Source organism: Penicillium riverlandense, assembly GCF_028828495.1.
Source record: "Penicillium riverlandense strain IBT 135883 chromosome Unknown utg000002l_segment0_segment0, whole genome shotgun sequence".
NCBI classification, from domain to species: Eukaryota; Fungi; Ascomycota; class Eurotiomycetes; order Eurotiales; family Aspergillaceae; genus Penicillium; species Penicillium riverlandense.
This window is the reverse complement of record NW_026643195.1, coordinates 1,988,093-2,015,119: the sequence shown is the minus strand read 5'-3', so window position 1 is coordinate 2,015,119 and position 27,027 is coordinate 1,988,093. Positions and strand designations below refer to the sequence as shown.

At 51.6% G+C, this 27,027-nt stretch overlaps 9 protein-coding genes across 9 annotated transcripts; 4 read left to right on the top strand and 5 right to left on the bottom strand.

Annotated features, from left to right (window-relative positions):
* Positions 1-52: 52 nt before the first annotated feature.
* On the bottom strand, positions 53-2,005 carry N7474_003115 (putative Ste20-like serine/threonine protein kinase; the record flags this gene model as incomplete). Its single annotated transcript, XM_057194530.1, has 4 exons — positions 53-1,443; positions 1,496-1,812; positions 1,866-1,896; positions 1,954-2,005. 4 exons carry the CDS (start codon positions 2,003-2,005, stop codon positions 53-55), a joined length of 1,791 nt encoding a protein of 596 aa, XP_057055885.1.
* Positions 2,006-2,895: 890 nt separating this feature from the next.
* N7474_003114 (DNA-protein crosslink repair co-factor UBX5) lies at positions 2,896-4,530 on the bottom strand (the record flags this gene model as incomplete). The annotated part of the gene is made up of 2 exons (XM_057194529.1): positions 2,896-3,980; positions 4,035-4,530. The coding sequence occupies 2 exons, from the start codon at positions 4,528-4,530 to the stop codon at positions 2,896-2,898; spliced, it is 1,581 nt and encodes a 526-aa protein (XP_057055884.1).
* A 344-nt stretch (positions 4,531-4,874) lies between these two features.
* Positions 4,875-7,059, top strand: N7474_003113 (AAA family ATPase CDC6; the record flags this gene model as incomplete). The annotated part of the gene is made up of 2 exons (XM_057194528.1): positions 4,875-5,355; positions 5,414-7,059. 2 exons carry the CDS (start codon positions 4,875-4,877, stop codon positions 7,057-7,059), a joined length of 2,127 nt encoding a protein of 708 aa, XP_057055883.1.
* Positions 7,060-7,855: 796 nt separating this feature from the next.
* On the bottom strand, positions 7,856-10,746 carry N7474_003112 (GTPase-activating protein RGD2; the record flags this gene model as incomplete). The annotated part of the gene is made up of 5 exons (XM_057194527.1): positions 7,856-8,871; positions 8,923-9,108; positions 9,160-9,255; positions 9,305-10,451; positions 10,516-10,746. The coding sequence occupies 5 exons, from the start codon at positions 10,744-10,746 to the stop codon at positions 7,856-7,858; spliced, it is 2,676 nt and encodes an 891-aa protein (XP_057055882.1).
* A 1-nt stretch (position 10,747) lies between these two features.
* N7474_003111 (uncharacterized protein) lies at positions 10,748-11,434 on the top strand (the record flags this gene model as incomplete). Its single annotated transcript, XM_057194526.1, has 2 exons — positions 10,748-10,798; positions 11,087-11,434. The coding sequence occupies 2 exons, from the start codon at positions 10,748-10,750 to the stop codon at positions 11,432-11,434; spliced, it is 399 nt and encodes a 132-aa protein (XP_057055881.1).
* A 597-nt stretch (positions 11,435-12,031) lies between these two features.
* Positions 12,032-13,910, bottom strand: N7474_003110 (amino acid permease GAP1; the record flags this gene model as incomplete). The annotated part of the gene is made up of 3 exons (XM_057194525.1): positions 12,032-13,094; positions 13,154-13,571; positions 13,628-13,910. The coding sequence occupies 3 exons, from the start codon at positions 13,908-13,910 to the stop codon at positions 12,032-12,034; spliced, it is 1,764 nt and encodes a 587-aa protein (XP_057055880.1).
* A 2,711-nt stretch (positions 13,911-16,621) lies between these two features.
* On the top strand, positions 16,622-17,248 carry N7474_003109 (uncharacterized protein; the record flags this gene model as incomplete). The annotated part of the gene is made up of 1 exon (XM_057194524.1): positions 16,622-17,248. The coding sequence occupies one exon, from the start codon at positions 16,622-16,624 to the stop codon at positions 17,246-17,248; it is 627 nt and encodes a 208-aa protein (XP_057055879.1).
* A 149-nt stretch (positions 17,249-17,397) lies between these two features.
* On the bottom strand, positions 17,398-17,979 carry N7474_003108 (RNA-binding protein LSM5; the record flags this gene model as incomplete). Its single annotated transcript, XM_057194523.1, has 6 exons — positions 17,398-17,436; positions 17,491-17,554; positions 17,659-17,686; positions 17,746-17,784; positions 17,843-17,899; positions 17,955-17,979. 6 exons carry the CDS (start codon positions 17,977-17,979, stop codon positions 17,398-17,400), a joined length of 252 nt encoding a protein of 83 aa, XP_057055878.1.
* A 206-nt stretch (positions 17,980-18,185) lies between these two features.
* On the top strand, positions 18,186-22,128 carry N7474_003107 (3'-5' exonuclease; the record flags this gene model as incomplete). Its single annotated transcript, XM_057194522.1, has 3 exons — positions 18,186-18,274; positions 18,373-21,854; positions 21,926-22,128. 3 exons carry the CDS (start codon positions 18,186-18,188, stop codon positions 22,126-22,128), a joined length of 3,774 nt encoding a protein of 1,257 aa, XP_057055877.1.
* Positions 22,129-27,027: the final 4,899 nt, after the last annotated feature.

Below are 27,027 nucleotides of genomic sequence, written 5' to 3'. Positions count from 1 at the left end.
GCAGACAGCGAGAGCGCAGGAAACACAAATTCTACCACAAAAGAACCGAGTCTCATGAAGAGTGAGACGAAGAAGAAGCAGGTTGAAGCCTCACCAGGACCTCTTCCAAGAACGCATCAAGGACAGCATCGACACCACCGCCCATATCGACGGGAATCTCGGAATCCCAGCGATGAAGATTTGAGAAGGACCGCGCAATCTCATCAGCCACTTGCTCCATTCCGCGGTGGACACGGACACTCCGCTCCCACTGCTTCTTCTCGTCCTCGGTGGCGGGCTTGCCGCTACTAGCAGCATTGCGGCCGGGATCGAGACGTGCCAGGTTGCGGCTGCGACGGTTCATGGCTGCGCGGAGAGCGGGAAGGATCACGGTTCCGCAGGCAGTTGCGCGGTCTGTTTCAAAGGAAGACTTCCCCGCCACGTTGGGTGTGCACGTCTCTTCGAGGACTGGGGCGGCGGCGCGTTTGGATTTGAGGCCTGTTGCTGGTTTAGGGGATGATGGTGCCTCAGGTTGTTTTGAGAGTGCAGTGTGAGAGGCGGGTTGGGGGAGAGGTGCTGGCTTTCTGGTTATTTGACCACTTGGTGTGCGGATTTGCTCGGAGACTGCACTGGTTGTTGTGGGTGAAGTGTAGAGAGGGTTTAGCAAGGCCTGCGTAGAAGGCTTCTTCGTAGGCGAGGATGGAGCCGAGGGAGGCAGAGGGGTTTTAGATGGTGAGAGATTGAGGCCGGAGTCGTCCATGCTTGTTGGCTGGTTGCTGTTTGCTGGGGCTTTCTTGGGCGTGTCATCACCACACAGATCCCAGTCATCTGCTTCATTACTTCGTGAATTCGTATCAGAGTCTTTCAATGGTCGCAGAGGCGGGGCTGGAGCTCGACCACCAGCAGGGCGAACGGTGCCAAAGTCCCACAGGTCTTCATCTTCAGGCTTCGGGTTTGCTTCCTGGTTGACTTCCCACTCGTCATAGTCCTGGTCATCATCCCCCTGCCCTTGATGAGTTGCCTGCCAACGCTCCGAGCGTTCAATCAACTCCGTCAGGTATGTCGTCCTCTTGGCACGTTTGATGAACGGGTGTTCCAGCAGCTCCTTAGCTGACGGACGTTCCTTTGGGTCTCGCCGCAAACATAGCTCCACAAGTTGTTTGAATGGCTTACTGAAGTTACCGACCAGCTGAGGAGGTGGGTTCTTCGGGATCAAAAATAACACCTTCATCGGGTGTATATCGGCATATGGAGGGTCTCCACAAGCTAGTTCGATTGCGGTGATTCCCAGGGACCAGATGTCCGCCTTGTAATCATAGCCTGACTGCTTGATAACCTCGGGAGCCATCCAGAATGGGGTGCCGACAAAGGTGTTCTTCTTGGTCATTGTCGCTGATAGCTGTCCAGATACTCCGAAATCCGCCAACTTGACCTGACCGCTGGCGCTCAAAAGGATGTTCGCCGCTGCGATGTTGTTAGTCCATCAATCCATCCATTCCAGGGAGAAACTACCCACCTTTGATATCACGATGCAGCTTCTGGTCCCCATGGAGGTATTCCAGGCCGCGCAGAAGTTCCCGCAAGATGATGGCAATGTACTCTTCGTGGATTACTCCGGGACGCAGCAAACCATGACAGCTCCCACCCGAGCAAAACTCCATGATAATCCACAGGTGCGAACCCTTCAAGTACGAGCCGTGGTACTTCGTGACATAGGGGGATTTCAGTTCCGACAAGATCGCAATCTCCTTGATTATGTCGTCGACTTCATCCTCGGCATTTTCAACGTCGATGATTTTGATGGCGACTGATTCTCCAGTCCGTCTATCTACACTGTGACAGAATGTCAGCATTCGAGTCTGAATTACACCAAGCACTCCGCTTACCCTTTGTAGACCCTGCCGAAACTTCCCCCGCCTGTAATTTTAAAGCACAGTCAGCAGCTGCGGTTGCCATCAAGGCCGTAATACATACCAATGCAGGTCTGCTTAGTGTAAATTGTCTCTGGGTCGATTGGTGCTGGCATTTTGGCAGCCTAGTGGAGTTGCTTGAGGAGATCGAGGTTCATGTAGCAGTGTAGAACTTGGACTAGGTGTCAGCTTCGAGGATTTCCAGGGATGATAGCTATGCAAGGCGGAAAAATAGTCTGGAGTCCGAGTCCAGAAGCCCACGAATATGACCCGGTATTGTGGTATTGTCATATTCATCGTGTAGCACATACCGTGTGAATGGATCGATCGGATGGGGTGAGACACGAGCGATGTATTCCACATCGAGCGAAAATGGAGCCGAATAGAGAATGTGCCTGGTGAATAGGATGGTAAGTCATTGTTCACCGATTGTGGCCTGTTAACGTACAGGTGACACGCCTGTCAACAAAAGAATGTGGGCGGGTAGTTCTCTACGCAGTGGGTGAGATTGGTCAGGGCCTGTAAAGAATCATCAGTCGTGGTGCATCATCAACTCGCACCGAAACCCTCAACGGCTCAGACAATAGCGAGGGAATGTGTGAAATGGGGTGAGGAAGAGGGAACAAAGTCATTCCCTTGCGTTCTGTTTATCTACCGGAGGGGCATTCTGCCAGGCGGTGAAGCTTATCGAGGGCGGTGAGCGCGTTGATCTGGCGACAAGAGGTCCGCGTCCGATCTAGATCTATAAGAAATAAATAGTAGCTCGAAGATGTCTAGGAATTCTATGGATCTGTTCAGTGATAACATCTAGGAATATCACGTCCCCCCTAGAAGATGCAAAGAAGATCCTTGTATCTGAGACCCGTAGGCCCTGCCACGAAAACACTCGGCAGGAGAGCAAAACAATGCGAGTTGGGGAAGTCTGAAACATCATCGCAATCATCCAACATTAACGCCCAGTCAAAACGAGAATAGATGACCGCCGAAAACAAAAGAAAAGTTGCATTTAGTCTTCCAGATATCCGATCATCACAGTTCCGTTCTTCAGTCCCGCGTCTGCAATGCTGGTGCTCAGCTGGTCAATGAGATTGCGGCCCATGGCATTTAGCTCAAATTCCACACCAGCTTTATCTTCTAGTGGAGGGCTGGATTTAAGCCATTCGTAGATTCGCTGGACTGGGTCCGAAAGTGCAAAGCGTCGAATGACCCTGCCGGACGGATGGCGGAACTGAATGCGCGTAGTTGTGGCCGGGTCAGCATCGGGTTCGGTGTGCGGACGATCGCTTGGAATTGAGCCAAATGGAGAGGCTTCTTCTTCTTCCGCGACTAGCTCTGTCCCGGCCATGTCCACGTCCTCTTCAGTAGCCCGGCCCTTGCCCTTGACATCCTCCGTGCTCCGGGTCAGGTCATCCGGGTCCTCCAAAGTTGGACCCGCAGCACCACCTTCGCCGAGGCTGTTCCGCATCGCCATCTCCAGCATCTCCTCTTCAGTCATCGCATCAATGCTCTTTTCCTTCTTCTCTATCTTCCGCTTCGCGACAGGGTTGCGCACATTGTGATTCAGGCTGTATCGGTCGAGGAATTCGTGAAGCTGCATCAGAAATTCGGCAGGCTTGACCACTGGGGGCCCAGACCAGACCTTCATTTGTTCACCGGTACGAGGGTCAACGATGGCAATGTGAGGGTAGTTGTCGGAGACGTTGCTCGCTTGGAAGTAGTATTGCAAGTACGGCGAAGCACGAGGGTCATCCTTGGAGAATTGTAGGAAGATAAAATGCTCCTTCACGGATTCCTGAACGCTCTTGTCTTTCCACAGGTCCCGGTTCAAAACTTGGCAGTCAAAGACGGACGAGTCTTGAATGTTGACCAGCAGCCACTTTTCGTTATCGCGCCCCTCCTGGCGAGCCACATCCCACGGCAGTCTTGACATGATCTCGAACGGGGGACGATACATCTCCGCAAGCATGTTGGATTTCGACGAAGCCTCGGAGGCCCCTCCTGTGGCTGCAGCTAAATGTTCACGATGTGTCTCTTCGGAGTCGCCCGTCCAAATCGATGGGTCCTCGCGCTGATTGAAAATGCCCGGTCGCCCTAGGAGCCACAATGTCAGTCAGATGTTGTTGATAAAGAAAACTAGACACGAACCTCCTCGCTGGCGAGTACGTAGTTGACTGAGAATATTGGCATGCATATCATCCTCGTCAAAATCCAATCCCGGTCCTACAAGTGTTTCCGTCGTCCGTGCCATCGGTGCGCGCACACCATCCTCAGCCTCACCATCCGGTGCAGTACCATACATTTCCTCTTGTAGGCGGCGAGCCATGGCGGCATCATCGTCAAATGTTGTTCCGGCATCCGGTATAGCGGATGGTTGGGTTCGAGTCGCGGCGGCAAGCTCATCTTCCGAGTCCGAATCGACATGCACCACCCCCGACTCGTCTTCGAATCCGGAGCGGCGAGGTACTGGTTGAGGAGCAGGTGGCCGTGTCGTCGGTTCATCCGTCAAAGGGGCGCCTCCATTTTCAAAGTAGAGCTGCATTGCCTGTTCAATGTTCAAGTCCGCCAGCTGCAGGTACTGGGTTGCCAGCTCTGGCGACGAGCCGGTGATTTCGGTGAACTGAGCCACCACGTCGTCCGCCATGGTTGTGTATCAGGCAAGCTTCCGGGCAGATCGGTTGGGTCGAGGAGTCGAGAAATATCCTGCGCTCAGGGCAGCGAGAGAAACGATCTAGATGGAGTCGAGGTGGGAGCAAGCGAATCCGGAGAAGACCGCTGCAAACTCAAGAAGAACCAACGCGGCTAACAAGCTAAGAACCCACGAAAGTCGGAAGAGGAAGAAGAAGGAGGAGGAGGGGAGAGGTGGAAGTTTAGCAGTGAGAGAGAAATCATCCGGAGTACGCTCGCAGGCTACAAAACACCGCGCGGATCATCTGCCTGTGACCTCACTGCGGTTGACTAAGCTCTGGGTGTCCAGGAAGACCAACAATGCAGCGCTTTACCGCCTGTGGCAGAAATGGGCACGCGCGACGCGAAACACGACTAAAGGCGCGTGTTTGGCAGGAACAACTCAACCCGGGAGTCGGTCGCTCTTCCTCTCGGTCAATCTCAACCCACCCCCACCAAATATGGCAGCCAGTGTTTTGGGAAAGCGCTCTCGGGCAGTCGACGAAGGTGACTGCAACTGCCCTTTTTTCTTCTACTCAACTAACCCAACCTCCAGAGCTACCGCAGCGCACCGCCAGTAAGCGCCGCACTCGCATCCCTCGAGTCCACCAAGAGGACGACGAGCCGCGCCCAAAACGCCAACTGCGATCGAGGACGAAGGGCGTTCAGCCAGATCAGGAGAATGGCGACGAGAACAAGTGTGCTGCGGACACCGTGCCGTCCAAGCACACCCTTCGTGATGGCCAGGGTGGGTCTCCGACCAAGATCAATTCGCATTTCCGCAGCTCAAAGCCGGTGGAGGGTAAGCTGAGAGCCTCGGAGAGATGTCTTGGATCATCGAGGCTAACACATGGATACAGAGGAGAACACCAAACCGAGTGGAGAAACCGAGTTCAAAACACCACAGAAGTCGAGGTTCCGGGATGCACTGCAGCACTCGCCCGTCACGCCCAGGCACCGAGTGCAGGTGGGCGCAAAGTCCATGACTCCACGCACCCCTCGGCATAGCGACGTTCTCCCGACGCCTCGGAAAAGTGCCACTCCCAGTGCGGCTCATGTGTCGCAGTCGGTTTATTCGCAGGCTAGGCAACTGTTTGCACGCGGTGCCACTTCGACCACATTGGTTGGGCGAGACACGGAGCGACAAAAATTAGTCTCATTTATTGAGGAGGGAATCCAATCCAGAAAAGGAGGATGTCTCTACGTGAGCGGTCCTCCTGGAACGGGGAAAAGCGCCATGGTCCAAGAGGTGTGCCGAGGTCTCGATCTCTCCAACGTCCGGGTGTCCCACGTCAACTGTGTCAGCATGCGAGCTGCGCGCGATGTCTACAGCAAGCTGATCCAGGATTTTGGCGAAGAGTCTGAAGTGTTCAAGAAGAGCGAGGCGGATCGATTGAAGTCAATGTTCATTCCCTCCAAGAAAAGAGAGGACTTATTCTTGGTCAGTCTGGATGAAATCGACCACTTGCTCATGGGTGGAGATTCGGGGGTTCTACAGTCGCTGTTTGAATGGTCGCTACATAACAAGTCGAGCCTCCTGCTGATTGGCATCGCCAACGCCCTGGATCTAACCGACCGGTCTCTCCCACAGCTGAAAGCAAAGAACCTGAAGCCGACTCTCCTGGCGTTTTTGCCGTACAACGCTGCCTCGATCGCGAATGTGATCACCAGCCGCCTCCGGTCATTACTTCCAACTGGAACGGAGACCGACGCCAAATTTGTCCCTTTCCTACATCCTGCCGCCATCCAGCTGTGTTCCAAAAAGGTGGCCTCCCAAACGGGTGATCTTCGTAAGGCCTTTGAGCTGATCAAGCGTGCCATCGATGTTATTGAGCTGGAGACGCAGCAAAAGCTGGAGAAGAAGAAAGCCGAGGAATCTGAGACTGCGATCCTAGCAGAGAACATGAATTTGGCATCTCCTGTCAAAGGGGACTCGGCCCCGCAGGCTGCTGCAACAATGTCATCTTACACTGCAGTCACGGCACCCCGCGCCAGTATCGCGCACATTGCCAAGGTGACCTCCTCGGCCTTTGGACAAGGCACCGTCCAAAGACTGCAGGGCTTGAACCTTCAACAGAAAGCAGCAATCTGCGCTCTGATCGCCCTCGAACGCAAGCGTCGCGAAGGCGACATCCCCAGCACGCCGTCCAAGTCCCGAATGGCAGCTCCAAGCATTAAACAAGCCTTCGACACGTACTGTGCCCTCTGTCGAAACGACAACATCCTCCATCCTCTAACAGCTACCGAGTTCAAGGATGTTCTGGGGAATCTGGAGACAATGGGACTGGTCGGCGAGTACCAAGGCCGCGGCCGCGGCGGGACTCTCGCGGCCGGCTCTGATATTCGCCGCACGCCCTCGAAATCGGGAAATATGCCCGCCACGCCTCACAGGGGTCTCGACGAACAAGGTCTTGTCTGCTTCGTTACCCAAAAGGAAATTGAGAGCCAGATCGCCGGTCCCGGCGAAGGGATCCTGCGTCGGCTGCTTCGAGGCGAGGGTCTTTGATTTTGACTGTTTCTCTGGATGGCATTCTCCCATTACATGTGTCCTTCCTCCTGCATCCACGGATTCTTTTCCAAACGGTGTTAACCTTCATCACTCTCTGTACAACACTGTCTATTCTGTGTTGCCCCTCATTCTTGGAGTTGACCTTATCATTACCTCTATCATGTCTAGCGTCTGTCTATGTGCTAAGCTTTTTCTCATTACGGTTCTCATTTGTTAGTTTGGTGTTGATGCTTGTGCTGTGCCTTGCTTTGCATGTCTGGAGTATGATTATGCGTTTAGATGAATCCCTCAATGAAACCATTCATAATAGAAGAGAAGATTATACATGCATGTAATGTACCAACCTTGGTTAAGAACACAGCGAATGGATGGAGTCCAAGTCCCCGAGGAAAAGAAAGGCGAGAAAAGGCATGGACGCATATATTGGATGAGCATACAAGACGCACAAGCAAAACAGATATAAGAAGAATGAAGAAAAGGGTATGGATGCATACATGCCTCGGAGGAAACAAGGCTCAGATACCTAAAGGGACAGGAGAAAACCAGAGTAAACAGGATAAGAAAAGAACAGACAAGAAAAGTCTCGTTTCTGCCATCTCCAGAGCCGACCGATACTTATTCATAGGCTAGGCAGGACAGAAGAGGACAGAAGAGGACAGAACATGACAGGACGTAGATTTGCGGCTTTGTGCTTTGCTTGCCTTGCTCTTCGATACAGATTGCAAAAACTCGCTCGACGCATAAGCGGCAACCCCCAAAACAATGATAACTCCACCGCTGCTTCCCTTCCCGTTTAATCATCCATAGGCTTGTCTTCCAGAGTCACGCCCTTGGTACTCTCCGCAAGACTATTCCGCTTACTATCCGTGTCCGGGGAGTTGACGCCCGCGCCAGTCGGGAAGCTAGACAGGCTGCCGAGACCGGGCTTGCGGGTGTAGCGGGCACCGACCGAGCGGGGGATGGAGGCGTGCCTGTCGAACTCGCCGGAGGTAGGTGCTGGTGTTGGGGTTGGGGTGGGAGAGCCGTCGGAGGCGGTGTCTGGTGGAGGAGGTGGGCTAGAGGACTCCGACACGATGCTGGCGGGGCCTCCGGTTGTTGAAGCTGGGGAGTCGACAGACGTGCCGTTGGTGGCGGCTGCTTCGGCGGCGGCCTGGACGTTCACGGTTGGAGGGCTGTTGTCATCTGGTTCGGAGGGGGTCGCGCTGTTGGGCACGTCTAAACTGCCGCCGCGCACGTTGTGTTTGCCCGGAGGGCTAGAGACGTTTATGGGGAAGCGGGTGGACTCGGATGCGCCGCTGGAGCGGTCACGGCGGTGTCGTTGGCGAGCAGCGGGGCTGGTGGCTCGGCTGCGGTTGACGATAGCGCGCTGGCGGGCTTCCATAGCTGCGCGGCGGTTGCTCTCATCCGTGCTGATCGCGCGAGGCCGCGGGGAAGAAATGGAGGTCCCCATTGCAGCACTGGACTGGCGCTTCAGTTCACCGAAGATGGCTTCCTTGTGGGCGAATAGATCCCGGATCAACCGGTAGCTGTGTCGCTCGTCCATGGTCAAGCTGTTCTCCGTGCGAGGTCGCAAGATACAGGGGGACAGTGTTTGAGCCAGCGTAGAGATATACTTGTCGTCGGCCGAGGTCAAGTCGACCAGCCGCGTGAAATGGGTCATGATGGCATCGAGTGTGGCGATATTGACGAGACGGAGCTGCCCCAGAGTGCTCTGGAGGACCTTGATGCGTCCTTCTTCCGTGGTCTCGTGAGCGGTGGTGGAATAGATTGTTTTCACGATTTCGTAGACTTGTGAAGAGACAAGAGAGTCTGCCTAAGAGTTAGCAGAGAATGGTGAACTGCATCGGGTTTAAGACTGACCTGGCAATTCAAGCAAATAAAGTTTCAAAACGCTCGCAACAACGGGTATATCGTATCTGGGCAGCTCCTCCCGGTAGTCCACTTTGCTGTTGTTTAAAATACTCCGCAGGCGGTGCGCTTGACCCAATGGGACATCATGGAGCCAAATGCCCCGTCGTGCTTCATCACCCTCGAGTTCGGGATAGCCTGGGGATGATTAGGATTTGGGCAAAGTTGTGATGGGGTTGAAGAACTTACGGTTATCGAGGTAGGTAAGTAATGTGGTCACCAGGATTGGAACACGCTTGCGATCAGTGCGGGCTCTGGCTTCGAGGTCGACACCGAAGTTTTGATCTGCCACGAATTAGCGTCCTTCCAATTAACCAGTCATTTGATATCATACCTTCAACGGAGCCATAGTAGTTCTCGTACGCCTGAACACGAGGGACAAAGCCACCTGTTCGGTAGTTCTCCAGTAGATATCGCAGATCTGCCAGGGGCTGGATCGTCTCCTGGTACAGCAGCATGTTGTCGACGGTACTCTGGAGATTAGGAATGACATTGCTGATCGCCCCAGAAAAGTCAAGGACCACGGCCTTGATTGCCTTGAGGCGGTCCAGCTCGCACTGCTCCATGAAGCGGAGGTTTTCGACGACCTCCTCTTCCAGGCGGCACCGAATCTGGTCGAGTCTCCGCACAGCGGCTTTGTATCGCTCATCGGCTTCCATAGACTCTCTCCGCAACTTCTCGGCGGGCGTTTCGTTCGGGTATGGGTTGTTGAGCGGGTTCCAGGTATTCAGAATATCCGAAACGGACTGGATTGGCGATTCGCTGCCATCCTCGCTTGCTGCCATGGACGTGACACGCAGCAGAGGCCTCTTCTTCTCCGGAATGCCGGTGAGCTGGAAGACCTTGGACCGCCACTGATAGTTCATCTTAGAGCTATTGGCAAAGACGTTGCCCATGTTGCCGACCAGGCGGAGAAAGCCATTATCCACCAGATCCTGGCCAATTCTCTCCGCCTGTGCAAGATTTTGCGCATTCATGTTCGCCTGGATATACTCCACAATATCCGCGCCGGTTGAGGTGTTCTGATAAGTCCCAATGATGGGCACCTTCGCATCGCCGAGCTTGATATTATCCAGCATGTGCAGCAGAAGCTGCTTGACCTCCTCTGGAGGGTAAACCCGATCGCCCAATTCCACGGGTTCCTCCTCGGGTTCCTCCTCAGCAGTCGGCAGGACAAGCTTCGGCGTCTTGACCGGGGGGCTCGTCTCGGGCGCTTGGAAGGCGAGTTTATTCTCCTCCTCGAGGTCCTCAACCACACGACACTTGTTGAAATATTGGCTACGCAGCTTCTGGACTAGCTCAGCTTGTTTCGTGTGCTCCTTGATGCGATACTGAAGGCTATCTTGCGACTGCTGGACACGCATATCATGCCCATCGCTCCAGCGCCGGAAAGGCGAAACAACCAATTCGCGGATATTGTTCGCAATCTTCCGATGATTCCGCGAGGCCTCGATCATCTCAGTGCGGACGCCTTCATACGCCTAGAGGGGGAAATCGTATCAGCATTTGTGATGTCAACGCGCAAATCCATTCGATTCCACATACCTTGCGAACACTGGCCCCGTCATCCTTGCCAAACCCAGCTCCCGTCAACCGATCGACACTCGGAGCAATATCGCCCATGCGAAGACCATACTGCTCCTCCGCATCTGCGCGCATCGATGCGATGGTCAAGATCTGCCTATTTTCCACCACACCCTGCTGCAGTTTGCCATACAGCACCCCCAGCCCGGTGGCATAGTCGGGCGTCCAGAATGAATCCGAAAAACCAGGCATTATGACGGCGATCGGCGAAACTCAGACGCTTGACGCAATGGCCACTGGACACGTAATCGTAGTCACGCAATTGATTCCTCCAGAAGGCGTGTATGGGAATCGGGAGCGAGGATATGGTGTCGCGTAGGTTCCAGGAAGAGATTCGTAGCGTCGAAGCTTTTGAGGGGGATTTGAGACTTCGTGGCTGTTCGTTCACCGAGAGCAGACCAGCTGGCTTCGTGAGCAATTGGGGTCCGATCCAGATCCGCGCACAGCGACCGTACCAAGTAGAGGATGTTAAAACGGATGGCCGAGCTGCTGGGCGATACCTTCAGGGGAGAAGTCTAACGCGCGAGGCTAGGAGTGGGAGGTTGACGGCGAGGGTAAGCGCTGTGGCTTGTGGCTGCGGCTGCGGCGAGACCACGAGAAGGGAGTCAAGGAAGAGAACGAACGAAAGCAGGCCGAGCCCAAGGGGAACTGGCGATGCAATGCAAACCGATATGGAAAAGCAAAACGAGAGCAGAAGCAGCACCTTGTGGGTTGCTCAGGTACGAAGGCAGTGTCCGAGAAAAGATGGAGATCGAACCGGGTGACTGCCTGGAACCCCGGCGTCATGCCCTGGGCCCCGGTAATATTACGTTTGAAGCTGACGCAGCTCGGCGGTGCAGATCAGCTCGTATTACCGTATGGATACGACGGGATCCACTGACTAATGCCCTTTAGAGCAAAACTCCCATTTCGTGCTATTTTTGGCTTCTGTTTTTCTCGTCTTGCCATTGGGGGATCCGAGAGATCCGGAGAGCACGGCCTGGTGAAGCGGAAAAACTACTATGTGTTATGACAAAAAGGGGTATAATAATAAGATATCGATCGTGAGGTACTTGTGTGGTACTTGCTCTGTCCCTGGATAGTTCAGCGTCCATGGTGTACTTCCATGGTACCTACCGAGGGTTGCTAGAAAGTACTGGAATGGTGCAAACATGCCAAGTCTGGAGAAGACATGCATTTTTCCATGAGATGGCGGCCGAGGATCGGCGGCGCATCGAAGATGGCTGGCATGTGAGCGTCGGCACGCTACAGTAATGTATAAGGGCAAACAGAGACAACCAGAGTAAGTATGGCAAGCCATGTCCATTCATCAGCAAAGGCGAGTGAGATTTCATCAAAACATCGATCTTCAAGCTAAGCTGGGAGATAGCAAAACAGTAGATATAAGTAATTTATGGATATACAGCACATTTTCCAATCCCCTTCCGAACCCCCACAAATTGAAGCATTATCATTAAAAACAACGCCCTTTAAAAGTCTAGCAGAAGAACTTGTAAAACTTCTTCCAGGCAGGCCATTGGGCCTGCTCGGCCTTCTCCTGCTCAATCAGATACTGGACATCCAGGTCCCGGCGACCGGTGACCAGATCGATATGGGCGGCGCGCTGGAACTTGGTCTTGTAGTAAATTTTGTAGGGGATGTAGCAGGCGATCACGACGGGGGCAGCCAGATAGGCCTCGAAGAAGGTCTTCACCCGGCTTGCCGCACTCAAAGCACCGAAGCCGGATGGCCAGGCGCCAATCCAGAACTGGGCGATGAGCACGAGGCAGTTGAAGATGAATCCGACCCAGGAGCCAATCAGACCGGCCTGAGACTTGAAGGCCAGTTCGTCCGTGCTGTGGCCCTGAAGCTTCCACGCGCGGCGGAAGCGAATGTGGGACATGCAAATGGAGCCCCAGGTGAAAATCGAGGAAAGACCCGACAGAGCCATCATCCACTCAAAGGCCAACACTTCCTTGGGGGTCGCGGCAAGGAAGCACAGCAGACCCAGAAGAGAGGCGAAGATAATGGCGAAGATGGGACGGCCCTTACGGTCAATGTAGGCCAGGAATCGAGGCGCCTGACCCTGTTCAGCGAGGGCAGCGAGGGTACGGGACGAGCCGTAAATCGAGGAGTTGCCGACGGACAAGACTGCAATCATGATCACAACGTTCATGATGGACGGCAGGACATCGATTCCAGCGGATTCGATGGCAATGACAAACGGCGAAGCGTGGGCATCGGCCGAAGAGCTGCCGCTAACAAGCTTCTTATTGGTGTATGGGACAAGGAGACCGACGAGAGTCAGAGAGACCACGTAGAAGAGAGTGATCCGCCAGAACACCTGCTTGACAGCAGTCGGTAGAGTCTTGCGCGGGTTGGCCGTCTCAGCCGCAGCCAGACCGACCAGCTCAGTGCCAGCGAAGGCGAAGGCAGCGTTGACAAAGACACTGCAAAGACCCTTGAAGCCGTCGTTGAAGGCGCCTGGATTGATCCAGGTCTTTCCGCCCCGGTAGCCTCCTTTGGGAGCACCGCCACAGTCGATGATGATTCCTAGGATACTAGAGACAAGAGTGTGAGTGGGTCATGTCAAGATCAAGGCAATCAAGAGATTACTCACATGAACCCAATGACAGCGGTGACTTTGATAATGGCGAACACGAACTCGGCTTCACCGTAGCCTCGCACACCGAACATGTTAATGCCGACAATCAACACCCAAAAGATGGCCACCCAGGCGGCATTGTTAACCGGGGAGTTCCAGTAGCCGATGGTGATGGACGCAGCAACGATTTCTAGGGGCAAGACCACCAACCACTGCAGCGCGTAGTTCCAGCCCATGGCAAAGCCCCAGGCGGGATCAATGAACCGAGTCGAGTAGTGGGCAAAAGAACCCGCGACCGGGAAGAGGACGGCCATCTCACCCAGCGCGTGGACGGTGCAGTAAAGCATGATTCCAATCAGACAGTAGGCGATGAGCACCGAGGCCGGACCGCCCGAGGCCAGCACCGTTCCCGAACCCACGAACAGACCAGTACCTATCAGCAGCACGTTAGCAGACGACCTCTTGAGTAAACCAGGAGAAATTCCCTACCGATCGAACCACCGATGGCAATCATCTGCAGGTGACGAGCCTTCAGCTTGCGCTGCAGTGGAGAATTGGCAGTGTTCTGCGCGGCACCCTCGAGATCGAAGCCCGTTCCATCGGCGCCTGCCGGGGCCCCGTGGGTGACATGAGCGTTGGGATCGCGCTTGAAGCTATCCACGATGCGCTGGCCCAGCGTGCCGCGGGTGGGCACGGAGTCGCCGTAGGCATAAGCTGGGGGTGGCTCCGCGATGGCCGCCTTCGACTCTGTGATACCCTTTTTCTCCTCCATGATTGCCAGCGGGAAGGAGAAGCGTAGAGGAAGGATGGGAAGGAAGTGAGTGAGTGATGAAGAAGTGAAGACGGGAGACCGAGAGAAGTGGAGAGGGGTGGGGGGACACCAGCAGTATATAGTCGGACCAGGCAGATCTGAAAGAATTAATACCTCAGTGAATGTGCATGTTGCCTCGCCGAGATAATGTGCGCTGGTTGGGTCGATGGCGCATGGGCCGTATGCTGATACATGGTGAAATACTGGAGTAACCGATGGGGCAGCTGCTATGGATGGGGCCCTCTTATCTCTCCCCCGTTGGTCTATGATCACTACAAGAGTTACTACTTTGAAGATTCTCCTTGACAATGACCTCTTTAGTTTCCCCCTATAGTGATCACTCACTCTCTCATAACCCCTGAATCTTTTCTCGTCACCGTGTTCCCCGATCATACCGACCGGGTACAACTGACAGCCAAGCTTTCGCCCCCAAGACGGCAGGGATCACTGACGCTAACCCTAACCCGGTCGCTCTCCGCAATGTTCAAACAGGGCCCGTTGGCCAATCATTTGATCCAGCCAACCCTAGATAAGAGAAAAGGGGGCCAGGATGATCGTAGGACTTTGCTGTGGAGTGCTGGTGGATTGCTCTTATCGAGTTAGTCTATGTAGTGAAGTATCGCTCTGACTATACCACGGTTGCCCGGCACATCCGGAAGTCTGGACAAGTGCAAGCCCCCTGTCCGATGGCGTCCGAGGCGCACTCGGGGTACGCTGCACGCAATGGCTGATGGCGTAACGGATGGCCACATGAGAGGCTGGAAAGAGTTCAGCCCTCGCACGGAATAGGCCTAGTTCCGGGGCATACTTTTTCTCGAATGCGACTGTTTCGGAGCGCCACCCTCTCGACCCTGGCACACACTGACCTGCATGGAACCCCGGGAGAACCGACCATCACGCGGTGTGCCACGCCCTGGCCGGGCCCGTGTGTTCCGTTCATTCGTATAACTACGTAGTTCCTAAACTACGAGGACATCGCATCTCCCCAAACACCGGCTCCGGAACCACATCCTAGACCGGCGCTCCTTCCACTGGCAACGCCTTGGCTTGCATTTCGGTTGCCCCAACCACTCCTTCTCCGTATACTGGTCAACCAAATTGAGGATTCCATCCTTCGCGCAAATCGAGGTTCATACATGTCCGGGTTTCAGATTCTGACATACAGACGACCTAGTGTTGCCCCGAACTAACTACAAACAGCTACAGGATTCGAGCAAGCGACTACGATCTGGCGTAGAAATATTACGCGAGTCTCTGGGGTATCCGCCACCGAAGCCACGCGGGCGGATGGCGCTCAGGCGCCCATGCGACTGGCTGCGCCTGCACGACAAGCAGCCACGGTAGCATCGAGCTGACCCTAGTAATAATCATGACCCTGGAGGCACAGTCCAGAGTTCTCCCCGAGGGAGGCTCTCTTCTGGGTCGGATTGAGTTTCCTGTCAACCATGGCGGCGTCTGCCACGCCCCATATAAAGGCGCAAAGAGAGTTCAGTGTCAACAGCGGCGATCCGGATAAAAGAACTACGTGGGTTAGTCATAAGTAGAGATCATGATGTTTATTGCTCACTTCGGGAATTTTACCACGGACTTTCAAATACTAATCATTTATTTTTGGGGGCGACTCTGTCGCATTAGAGTTGTCGATTGTCTGACCCATCATGATCAGAATGCGGGGGAATAGACCATTCTGTTACTTAATAGTTTCCACTCGGGTCTGCGGATGAGAGTCTGGGGTAAGCAATCGGGGTCGGCATTTATTCGTGTTCGTGTTTTGACGGTGCCCGAGTTTTAAAACAGACTGATCCTTCCGGTAAAGTGTGCCAACCAGAGTAAAGGTTTTTTTTCTGGCGCGATCTCGCTGTGAACCTTCCAAATTCAGATCGCCTCCCTGCGACGAATCAGCGTCCGCCGGAATGTCACTGATGTTTCGGGTCCCGGTTGGCTGCTGTCTGACTTGTCAGCAGTCTTACGATTCGCTTGTTTCATCTAACTATGCATCGAATGTCTTCTTTGCAGTCTTGCACGTCTAACTAACTACTACGTCAGGGGGCGCATTTACCAGACTCAACATGTCGGACAACTACATACCCAGCACTATACTACTTAATACTATACCTCGGCTCTGTCTGCTCCACACTCACCGGCCCGGTGTACAGAATTAGACTCTATGCCTTTATCCACAGTCAATAGCCTTCACCGACTCATGCTAGCACAGAGCGGCATTTTCCACCTCCCTTGACCCACTTGGTTAGAATAGCTGCAAGCGCATCTCCACGAATGACTTCATGGTGTTAGTTGTACCGTGGGGGGATGAGGCAATACAGTAGGTGATCCTTGCGGAGAAGAGGTTGCACTGACCAAGCTCATGAAGGTTTGGCATGGCGGTTAACCTTGTTTTTCCCATGTCTGTACTGCTGCAAGGCTCTATGCCATGCCGGCTGTAGCCGGTAATAAGCTGCGTGGTGCGCATTGTCATCCGGGAAGTAAGCAGGGGCCAAGCAGGGATCAATTTGGTCTCCTTCGTTCTCACCAGATCTGGAATTTTGTGTACCTCGCACTTCGTTATTGAATCAAGCACCCTTTTGTAGAAGGCAGCCCTGTAAGCACTAGTGACTAATGGAATAATCTCTCAAAGCCGCAAACCAGCTCTTATTATCCTATGTCCTGCAGCCATGTCAGCCATGTCTCAACTGTGCGACCTCGAACCCATCAGTCTCCATGACACAGATCAATTCGTCGAGCTTCGGAGACAGCGTGTCATCTGCGGCTGGCACTACGACGAACAAACACTACAGAAATGGAAATCAAAACAACAGGATGGCCTTAAAAACCTCTTCTGGATAGTCTTCCCACAACCCAACAACAGCAACAACCCTATCCGAGCCGGCCACATCTCCCTCGACGCATACTGCGATCCACCCGAACTAGACCTCGTGCGCGCAGACAAGTCCGTGCTCACTATCAGTTCCTTTTTTATTCTGCCAGAATATCGCGCGTATGGACTGGGACGACGTGCCATGAGCTTAGTCGAGGAAATGGCCGTTCGAGAGCCGTATGGCAGCACAAACTGTCGGTCTATTGCACTGACTGCTTTGAGCAAACGGTATATATATGAAGAGGGCCCGGAATGGAGGGGCATGTGGGAGCGAATTGGCATGTCGATGCCGTCGTTCAGTATTCAGGAGTGGTATGAGAATATTGGGTATGTCAGTTGGAAGGAGGAGCCGCTGTATGAAGAGAAGACTTTAGATGGGGGCGTTATCACGCTGTGGGAGGCATTCATGAGGAAGACGCTTTAAATGTAGATCTTGCATCTGGGGGTATAGCCATGGGATAGAGTATGTCAAGACAGATAGTTGTGCATGCGAGGAGGGCGATCTCAGGTCATTTGATTCGGTATTATGAAGTACAAAGTTCTTTTCGCGATGGAAATTGCATTGAGTCCATCTCACGAGCTGGCCACGGGCCCTTCACCACCGGGAATTAACTAGAGGGAAGAGATTAGACTGCAAGCAGTAAGTAAAGCCGATGATGTGCGTACCATGCAAACGTTGTTTCCGTTCAGCAGGAGCTTGGGAAGTTTGATCTGGGCGCCGGTGTAGTCGCTGGAAGGCCGGTTAGAGAAGAAACAGATGAACAATGGGAGCTGGAGCATCAAAAATTGGAAGATGCGCAAAAGTTGCATTGATTTGGAATGAGAAACACGTACAATTCCGTCACGTCCTCCATGACCATGTCTAGAGTCCTGGTTAGCACCCTGCTGGACCCCCACGGCGCTAGAGAGAGGGATACTTACTCACGTAGTCGTCAAACCCGAGCAATGTGCCCGAAAACTCTTCATTGGTATCAGCATCGGCGCATCGTTACTCGAAACAGGTATATGCAGCACTCACCTTTGTCGCCCTTCATGATCACCCATATCCGGGAACCGACACACTTGTCAATGAGCTCTACCGAAGCGGTTAGTACTAGTCCGCTCGGCCTACCGCCCTGTCCGAAACCAACCCAAAGGAAGAAGCTGCGACGCCATTGTTGCGGATGGGTCTTGACGAGGATCAAATGAGTTGCAGGACGACAATTCCCAAGTCGCCGATCACGTCGGGTCCCGGATTATAGGTTCTGCCGGGGTTCCCCATCGGGTCTAGTGCGAACCCCAGACTGGCTGTTGCTTCTTGGTGTTCTTGATAACTTGCAACTCTCTCACGATTGTTTCGCTTCTTCTGTGGTCCGTCCATGATGATTGCAGAGCATGCCGACCCGGGAAAGCCTTTTAGCATGCCTGAGGTACCCGTCCTCAGCCATAAGGCCCCGCGTCTGGGACTCAGGTAGCCTTGCGACTGCTCCGCGGGTATCGACATGGAGGTATGATTCCTTTACACTCTTGCAACCCCACAGCTTCAGCTCTCTAACAAAATCGATCCAGTTCCTGCGCCACCTCCGCCCTAAAACCGCCTGCCCGACCGATCGCTGCCTTCCACCCGAAGCGGACGTTTTCCAGTACCTCTCGCGCTGCTGTGCTGCTAGAGGACGAAGACGAAGATGGAGAGATATTCAACCAGCGGCGAGGGAGGAGAAAACCGCCTGGAAGATCGGGTGATATCTATATCGCTCCGGACAAGGATCTTAGCAGCATTCTTCGAGCAAGAAAGACCCTCGCGCAACGAAATACAAGTGCCAAAACGCTGCATCTTGAGAGAGTGCGGATGAACCAAGAGTACAATGAGAAATTCAAGCATTTTTGGGAAGTTCAGGTACCTCACATCTTCGATTGCTGTGACTCTGTCCACGTTCGTTTGAAGTATCTACCCTTCGAGCAAGCTGTCCTGCATTGCCAAATTGAGTGCGAGAGGATCGAATTGGCAGTACAATTGTTTTACCAACGCTCTTTTCATAAATTTGATGATGACCTCAAACAATGGGCGAAGATTCATCGAGATCTCACCGCCGAATATCTCGCGGTGAGATCTGCCGTGCTTGCTCGCGTGGAAGCTGGCTTTTTGCAAGCACAGGCAGCGATCCAACAGGTGGAACATGAATTTTGCGAAATCGTCTTCGCGCAAACTCCAATCTGGACGGCAAGCATATCGGAAGCTGTCAAGAACATTTCCCAAATACGCGGGCAAACACTCTTGCTCCTATCACAGATTTTTTCGCACCAGCTCTCTCAATTGCGTGCCTCGTCTCTGAAGCTGCATGAGCTAATCAAACGAGATTATCTGGAACCGCGAAAGGCTGCAAGAATGAAAGTGGATCTCCAGCTTGGTCTAGCGCAAAAGCTCGAGGACGATTACCTGCAGCTGCGGTCGAAATTTGCGCCGGTCTCTGAGACGCTTTCGATCATCGCACTTCAAGGAGAGGCCCTTGCAGACCTCCACTGGAATGGCAGCAAGCGGCGAGAAGCGGAATATTCAGATCTCCTTCGAAAAACAAGATCCCTCCGACAACAGTTCGACTTCTGCGCGCACAGTTATCGTTTGTGGTGGCGCAGATGGAGAAAAGCAAACCATTCTCTAGCGGACAGTGAATTCAGGGCCATGTCCTTTACCACAAAAGGGGCAATCAGCACGCGGAAATACCCAATAAGCCAAAAAATGGATAGCCTTCTGCTCCACCACTCAGCGAGCAAGAAAATAATAAAGTTGCGGGAATTGCTGGAACGGCAATTCGACCGAATACCGCGGAGGCTCTGGATCTTTTACACGCACAAGTCTAGCATCCTCAAGGAGGCACACGGTCCCGATAGGGACATACACCGGCAACAGGACATACACTGGCGGCATTTGGATGTAATGGCGCCATTGTTACTTCTTCAAATGTCAACAACACGAATAATACGTGAAGTGTGGTTCCTTAGGCAGAGCCTGAACATTGATTGTGGCTTGTGGTCCTCGCTCGATTGGGAAACCAGAACAAAATTCAAAGTTGATATCTCCAAGGTGGGGTTTGAATTCAAGCCACATTACCACCAATTCAACAGGAATATTGACGAACTCATGCACATCAATTGGATGCGGCTCAAGTGCGCGGACAGATTGCGCGATCTCGGCCTGCCTGGCGACACTGGTGCACCGGGACTTTTCATAGCGCACAACCCTCTGAGTGAAGATATGTTGCGGTTTCGTCAATGGACCTACAGGATACAGGCGCTATGGCGGCATATGTGGGCTTTGACACTCGTCTTTCAATTGCCTCCGTCATACTGGCAAGGCCTGCACAAGCGCTTGGATCCGCCGCTGATCCAGTCTCCTTATAACTCTCTGGTCATGAATCTAGGCTCCCAGAAAAACGGCCGTATCCGAACCCAAGATAAACGATCCCCATTCCGAATGTCCCGCCAACAGCCTGGTCCTCTCCGGGCATCCAGACCTTGGCAGCGACGTACGAATTCCAGATATCTGGCCCTCTTTCGCCTGTCGCGCAATACGAGAAAAGAATCAATTGCTAGGATGCTTATCCGAAGCACAATTAGTGGATATACGATGCCCCGCAATTTGTCCACCTCTGCGAAGAGGATCATATCGAGTGTCTACTCGTCGGCCCAGCTACGCCGGTTTGGATTGATGAGAAGACCAATCAGAAGGTCCAAAAGCAAGAAACAGGAATCCAAGGAGATGAAAAAGAAGAAGAAGAAGCAGTCTTGGAAAGCCAAACGATTGGGGATCAAAAAAGCCCGGAAACAATCTAGAGTCTCAGCTCGAAACTCCCAACATGGAAGCCGTGCTCCAGACAAAGCATCAGACAAGTCATCCAAGGCCAAGGGTGCCCAGAGCGGCGCGGACAGTCGACCAACTTCAGGGAGCAAGAAAGTTGCGGACAAAGAGCCTATCAACGTTTCGCCAGACTCGGAGCAGAGTTCGCCCATGAAGAAGGCCAAACCTCCATGGGGGTCGAAACAATTCAGATCCGAATCTGCCCAACCACCACCCGCTCAAACACTGCAAGACCGGGTTTCTAAGAAGGCCGATGCCCCTCAACATTCTCCCTTGAAATGGAACTCCGTGAGAATAAAGTCGGCGGGGCCCAAACCAAAGGGCAAACCGGCCAAGTCTTCCAAACCCAAGCTTCCTCGCTCATCCGTCCGTGTGGCCCCGAAATGGCAGCCTACGTATTCTTTTGGAAAGACTGGGGCAAGGCCCTATTGCACTGACATAACGACTTCCGTTCGCGACAACCCCAAGGGGCCCGACGATAGTAATCACGAGATATTGCCTAAACCAGATGGCCTCGGGATTCCAGTGGTGGCATTGAAAGGGTCTGCACAATGCAGCACGGACGACGAAGCTCTGCCCAAGTCACCAGACGCGTTAGAACAGGAGTCCATTGAAAAGGACGCTGAAGCGCCGCAATTCTGGAGTCACAGCTCGCACCCCGGCCCGAATGGACAAAGTATCATCGTGCACTACTGCCGGACCCTCCAGAGCACCGAGGAAGTAGCCCAACTATTCCAAAACAGCAAAGTGGTTGGCTTCGACATGGAATGGAAAGCGCAGACATTTGGCGTCGACAGCATCCGCAACAACGTCTCGCTGATCCAGGTCGCCAACGAGGAGCGCGTCGCGCTCTTCCAGCTCGCGTCGTTCAAGCCAGGACGCGATCCGCAGGACTTCATCTCCCCCTCCCTGAAGCACATCCTCGAGTGTCAAGACATCACGAAGGTCGGCGTCTCCATCAAGGCAGACTGCACGCGGCTGCGCAAGTATCTTGGCATCGAGGCCCGCTCTATCTTCGAGCTCAGCTACCTGTACAGACTTGTCAAGTATGCCCAGACTAACCCAAAGCTGGTTAACAAGCGGAGCGTCAATCTCAGCGATCAAGTGGAAGAGCATTTTGGTCTGCCGCTGGAGAAAACTGACGATGTTCGCTGTGGCGATTGGACTCGCGCTTTAAACTATCGCCAAGTCCAATGTGAGTTTAATCCTCCCTGTGTCTTGCATTCCATGGCACGCCTAGCTAATTACTCTCCCCCGACTTTTTAGATGCCGCCGCTGACCCATACGCTTGCATTTGTCTCTTCAACGCAATGGAAGCCAAGAGATTGGCTATGGACCCTGTACCGCCGCGCCCTGCTCACGCTGAACTCAATCTCCCCATCATCCTTCCCCTTGGTCAGGCTGTGAATACCGAAGAAAAGGAAGCTTCTGGTTTGCCTTCAGATGCAGATGCCGTTGAACAACCCTAGAGGCAACTGACCATTGCGCCAAGCATCATAGATTCCCAGGACAGTGTATAGACTGTTTTTCACCTTTGATTTAGCGTGCTGTTTGGTGTTTTATTTCGTTAAAGATTCCACTTTTGTGTTTGGTTTTAACATTCGATATCCAATATTCAATCTTTTGCATGTTCGGCGGTCCGGGCTAGATTATATATACCTCAAGATTCTGAGATCTCGGGCTGGGCCGCATCCAACATCCTGTACCATCTTCGATCCTACGATTCTAGGATCAGTGTCCGTTTCAACTTTCTGATCAGGGAATTGTAAAGATATTATCTTTAAGACTATTCGACAATATAGGCAAAAGACTACAGCACAACCGGGTGTTGCCAAGGTTGCTCCAACTCAAAGAGTTTTCAACGAAACAAGCTCCTATGAGGCTGGAAAGGTTGCACTAAAGCTGGCTGACATGTTGCTTATTCTCCTGGTTGATCTTAGGCTCGGCTTGACCAAGGGATTTCGTCATGGGTCAAAGCTATATTATGCATGATTCCATGGTGCGAGAAATGCACACTGTCAGAAGCATCAAGGCCCTATCCTTTTGAATCGATTTTTAGCTGTCGGATACTGTCATTTCCTGTAGCTCCCTGTGACCTTGAGAATACATATCACTATTGCTGAAACCACACAGAACTGGAATAAAGGCCAGATGACCGGTGTGGAAGGATATTCACAACTAACAAAGTGTTGTTAGCAATTGTTTGATTACCGAAAGTTTGTAACATATACTCACTCTTCTTCTTCAAAGGGTCTTGGAAGCAATCCAGCCTCGCGCAGTGACTCTAGCCTGAGAGACTCGTCTCCCCTCCAGTCGTTTATTGACACGTGGGTGTCATGAGTTTCGTCATTCTCATCATTGCGTTTGCATTTAGAATAGAGGGCGGCAAATGATGTTGAAGGCTCGTCAATTGATGGCGGTGAAATCAACTTCGGCTGACTTGCACCGTCGAGAGAGTTATAGGGTTCGAAGTCTTGCCTAGACGAAGGTTTTATAGTCGCGGACATAGCATGGAAACTCGAAAGTAGCACAAAAAGCACAGTGAATGACGGTCGAAATCCCATTTTTCTGTGCAGAAAGGTGGAAATGATCAACGAGCGAGCGGTGGTAAGCTCTGCTTCACAATATGGTCGAGAAATATCTCAGCCTTGCAACAATGCGACCTTGGGTATTGGTCCTTGAGCCTTGAATAGGTCAAAGAAAGAAGAGCTCCAAGTTTGCAGACCATGAAAGGATGTGCCGCTCTTAATGCAACACGGTTAGACCTGGTAGATCAGAATTAAAGGATGCTTTTGGCGCTTATTGGACGATAGCGCGTCAAGTTGCTGACGGGCTTGGCACGGAATTAAGCATACTTGGTCCGATTTTCGTCTCTATATGCTTGCTTGGTCCAAGACAGTTGCACAAGTCCAGCAGGTTCGGTATCTCAAATAAGACTGATCATCCGGAGTATAGACGTCTTGCGACAGAGATTGGCCTCCTCCAGAGTATTGAACATAGCTTGACATTTCATAAAACTGAAGTAGAGACCTACATCGTGACTTTGGAAGGCAGCAGGATTTTGAGGCATATGCAAGTTGCTTACATGCCAAGATATCCACAGTGGATATTATAATCACATTATCGCATCAAAATATCTTTAACTTCGGTAAGCTTAGATATACACATTCTTATGGGGAGATATGAACTGCAAGTTTCGTTTTCTCTAGATTGGAAAACCTAGGCAGCCAAATATCGCTCATAGACCTCGCGTGGTTCTTGAACTCTGCACGCGTTCACTACTACTTGGCAAGGGTCTATTCTCAATTTCGGGGTGCCGAGCCAGACTCAATCAAAGCCCTTGGGGTGTCTGATTTTCGTCAGCTATGGATTTTCTAACTGGTCACATCATTAACGTCGCTCCTACAGGTTTTGAATACTCTCAAGGTAAATAGCGCAAGCTGCTGACCTGTGGACCTCTGCAATGCCGAAAGCTGTGGAGACTATGGGCCCCTGACGGCTAGCGCTTATAATCTAGCCTATACTAGTAATGCAATTATATTGTATTTTCTGCAATTATTGGATCTTAGAACATGTACCTAACACTCTAATTTGAAAATATTTAGCAAGAAGCTCGTCCAATACCGAGTCGGTAGGGACGTGGTGATTTTGACAAATATTTCTCATTGAAATTATCTCTCTCTACTCAAAGGGTGACGGTCAAAAAGTAGATTTTGCGCTACTGTTTTTGATCTTGGATAGATCTTTTTTTTTTTTAAAAAAAAGAATGTTTGCAGATGTAACTTCAATCTCCTCCAACCTCCAATTCTTCCTGTTAGTACTCAAGGCTTAATCTACGACTGCAGGGATGCAAAAATTCGTTCTCGTGGACAAAATTTCGGCTATGCTTATCCTTACTGCTCTGAACTTATTTATGCTCTTCTGAAAGACGCTATTGATGCCTTGTTCACTCTCCTTGAGAAAACTGTTTATCTCAATGTCGGAAAGCCCAACGCGAAAGTATTTCCGAGAGCATACTTAAAGTGACTTTGGCGAAATTCAGAACCTTGCATCGTTCACACTAGTAATACAGACCCATCATGATGGGAATCGAGCGACCTATTCTTCTCCCAAACGGGTAGATACTAAGCGACAGGGACACGCTGTATTAAGTGACTTTGGTCATGCTCATTTTCTTTACTAATTGAAGAGAATCAGATAAATCCAAAGGCACCCGCTCATATTCGAGATCGTGTTTAGTATTTTTAGGAAGGCCTGTTACTTGACAAGATCCTTCATAATTTCGTTAACTTTTCAAAAATACTAGGTAATATGCGGGGAGACACTTACTCATTTTCGCGTACGACGAGATACTCTTGGCCTTGAAGGTCTATCTCAGTGCCCGCGTCCTATAAGTCATGAGTTAGGTGGGTAATATAGAAGGTTGAAAAGTCAGCGATTTCTCATACGCACCTTTGCAACAGAGACAAAATCTCCGGGTTTCAACAAAGGTTTTTGAACAGATCCGTCCTCACGAACTTCTCCAGTTCCGACTGCCAGCACGTCCCCTGTGAGCTGGTTCTCTTCGGCTGATGTTTGCTCGCTAGATGCGGCTGGGTCTCTTCTTAATTTGACAATGATTTCATCTGGACGAGGTCGAGTATTCTACAGATAGTGACAGGCTATATGTAAGCTAGGAATATCATTGTGCGCTGTTTGAAGTGGAGCATCTCTCTTTCACTGGAACTTACTGCCATTTCAACTGATTATTCAACGAATGTTGAGTATCAAAAAATAGTAGTGCTATGGTTGGTATGTGAGAATGAATCTCTGTGTTAAAATATTGAGACGACGTTATATACGCCTGCTGGTGCTAGTCGATAAGCCTGCATATAGATTATGAAAAGGTCATTGCGTAGATATGGCGTAATGAAAGCCGGGAACCCTCGTCGCTAATATAGGATATATGATGTCAGAATCTCTGAGAGCCGATAGGGTTAATAATATATTCTTAACCGGAGGGGAATGATTGGGTAAGTCAGAACTTGTCGAACTTCCTTTGGTTTCGATTCCTTCCGTCCATGAAAATTATTGTCAGTCCCCAGCCCGGGTCTTCTCTTCTGCCTTTATTTTAGTTTGTCGAATTTCCGACCACGAACGGTGGTGGTAAACACCCTGCATTCCAAAAATTGGTCAGAATCATAATTATGTCCTATGGGGGCATTTGTGGCTTTTAGCCTGGGACTTGGGTGCGTTCGACTGTATGAGAATTTACGCGCTAGTCTGCCCAGTATCCTCTCAAATGACTCAATAATTACCCCAGGCTCGAGCCATGGGCGTGGGGATTATTCCAGTAGCACTTTTGACAGTTTCAATTGAGCAAATCTCCTCTAATTATGCGAAAAACCAATGTGTCAAGTCGCGGAGAGCAGCTCATCATACCTCTTGCCACGTGAAGCATGAAGTCCCAAGAATTATAATATCTTGTTGAACTGCAGCTAGCAGTATAGGGTTCCATAACTAAGGTCGATCCAAAACCGGATACTATCTTGCGCTCAGCTCGTTTACAATGAAAACTGCTCGGATTAAGGTCGCGATGAATCACGTTCGCTGAGAGAATATATTTTAGAGCTCGACAATGTCCGTTCAGCAACATCTATAAGAAGGCACGCCCAGTGGAATCATTATCTGATATAGGAAATACTGGGCAAGTTCACTTTGCCTTCGGAAATGTTTCGCGGTCGATTCCATTAGGTGCATCTCAAGGTGATTGTAGAAGCCAACCGGCCTACGATAGCCCCACAAGTCATTTGGAGCTTGGTAGTTGGCTTCGCAAGAGATATGAACATATTAATCAAATTGACGATATCATGCTCTGTTCTTACTGCCTTTGCTTCTGAATGGCTTGAGTAATCTTTCGTCAGAACAAGTTGCTGGCCTATCTGATTCACTTTGTTAGAGCTTCCACCAAAATTGATCTTCTATCTAGCTTTTCTTATGCTTCGCACGTACGCCCACTAGCCGCAGAGAAAATATCCTATTACTAACCGCAGCTGGGGTGCATATGATCATCGGAATGTCGGCTATTGTTACACATAAATTTTTGTTCGCTTGGAAGAAGCATTGCGATTTGGCAAAGTCAATAAAAGCGTGTGACAAAATTCTCAAAAATGCGTGAACTCTGGTTTCCTGTCAAGGATCTGTCTATTCGTCTTTTCCTGGGGCACAGTCGGCCATGTCATGGTCGCGCAGGTGGCGTGTTGAAATTACTTGCGGTAAGAAAACCAGGCAACTTCCCTCCTCGGGTCGGATAGCTTCATGATGATGTCAACCGCGAACAAACAAGATTTAAACATTTAAGAAAACCGGAAAGTCGCTCAAATTTAGGA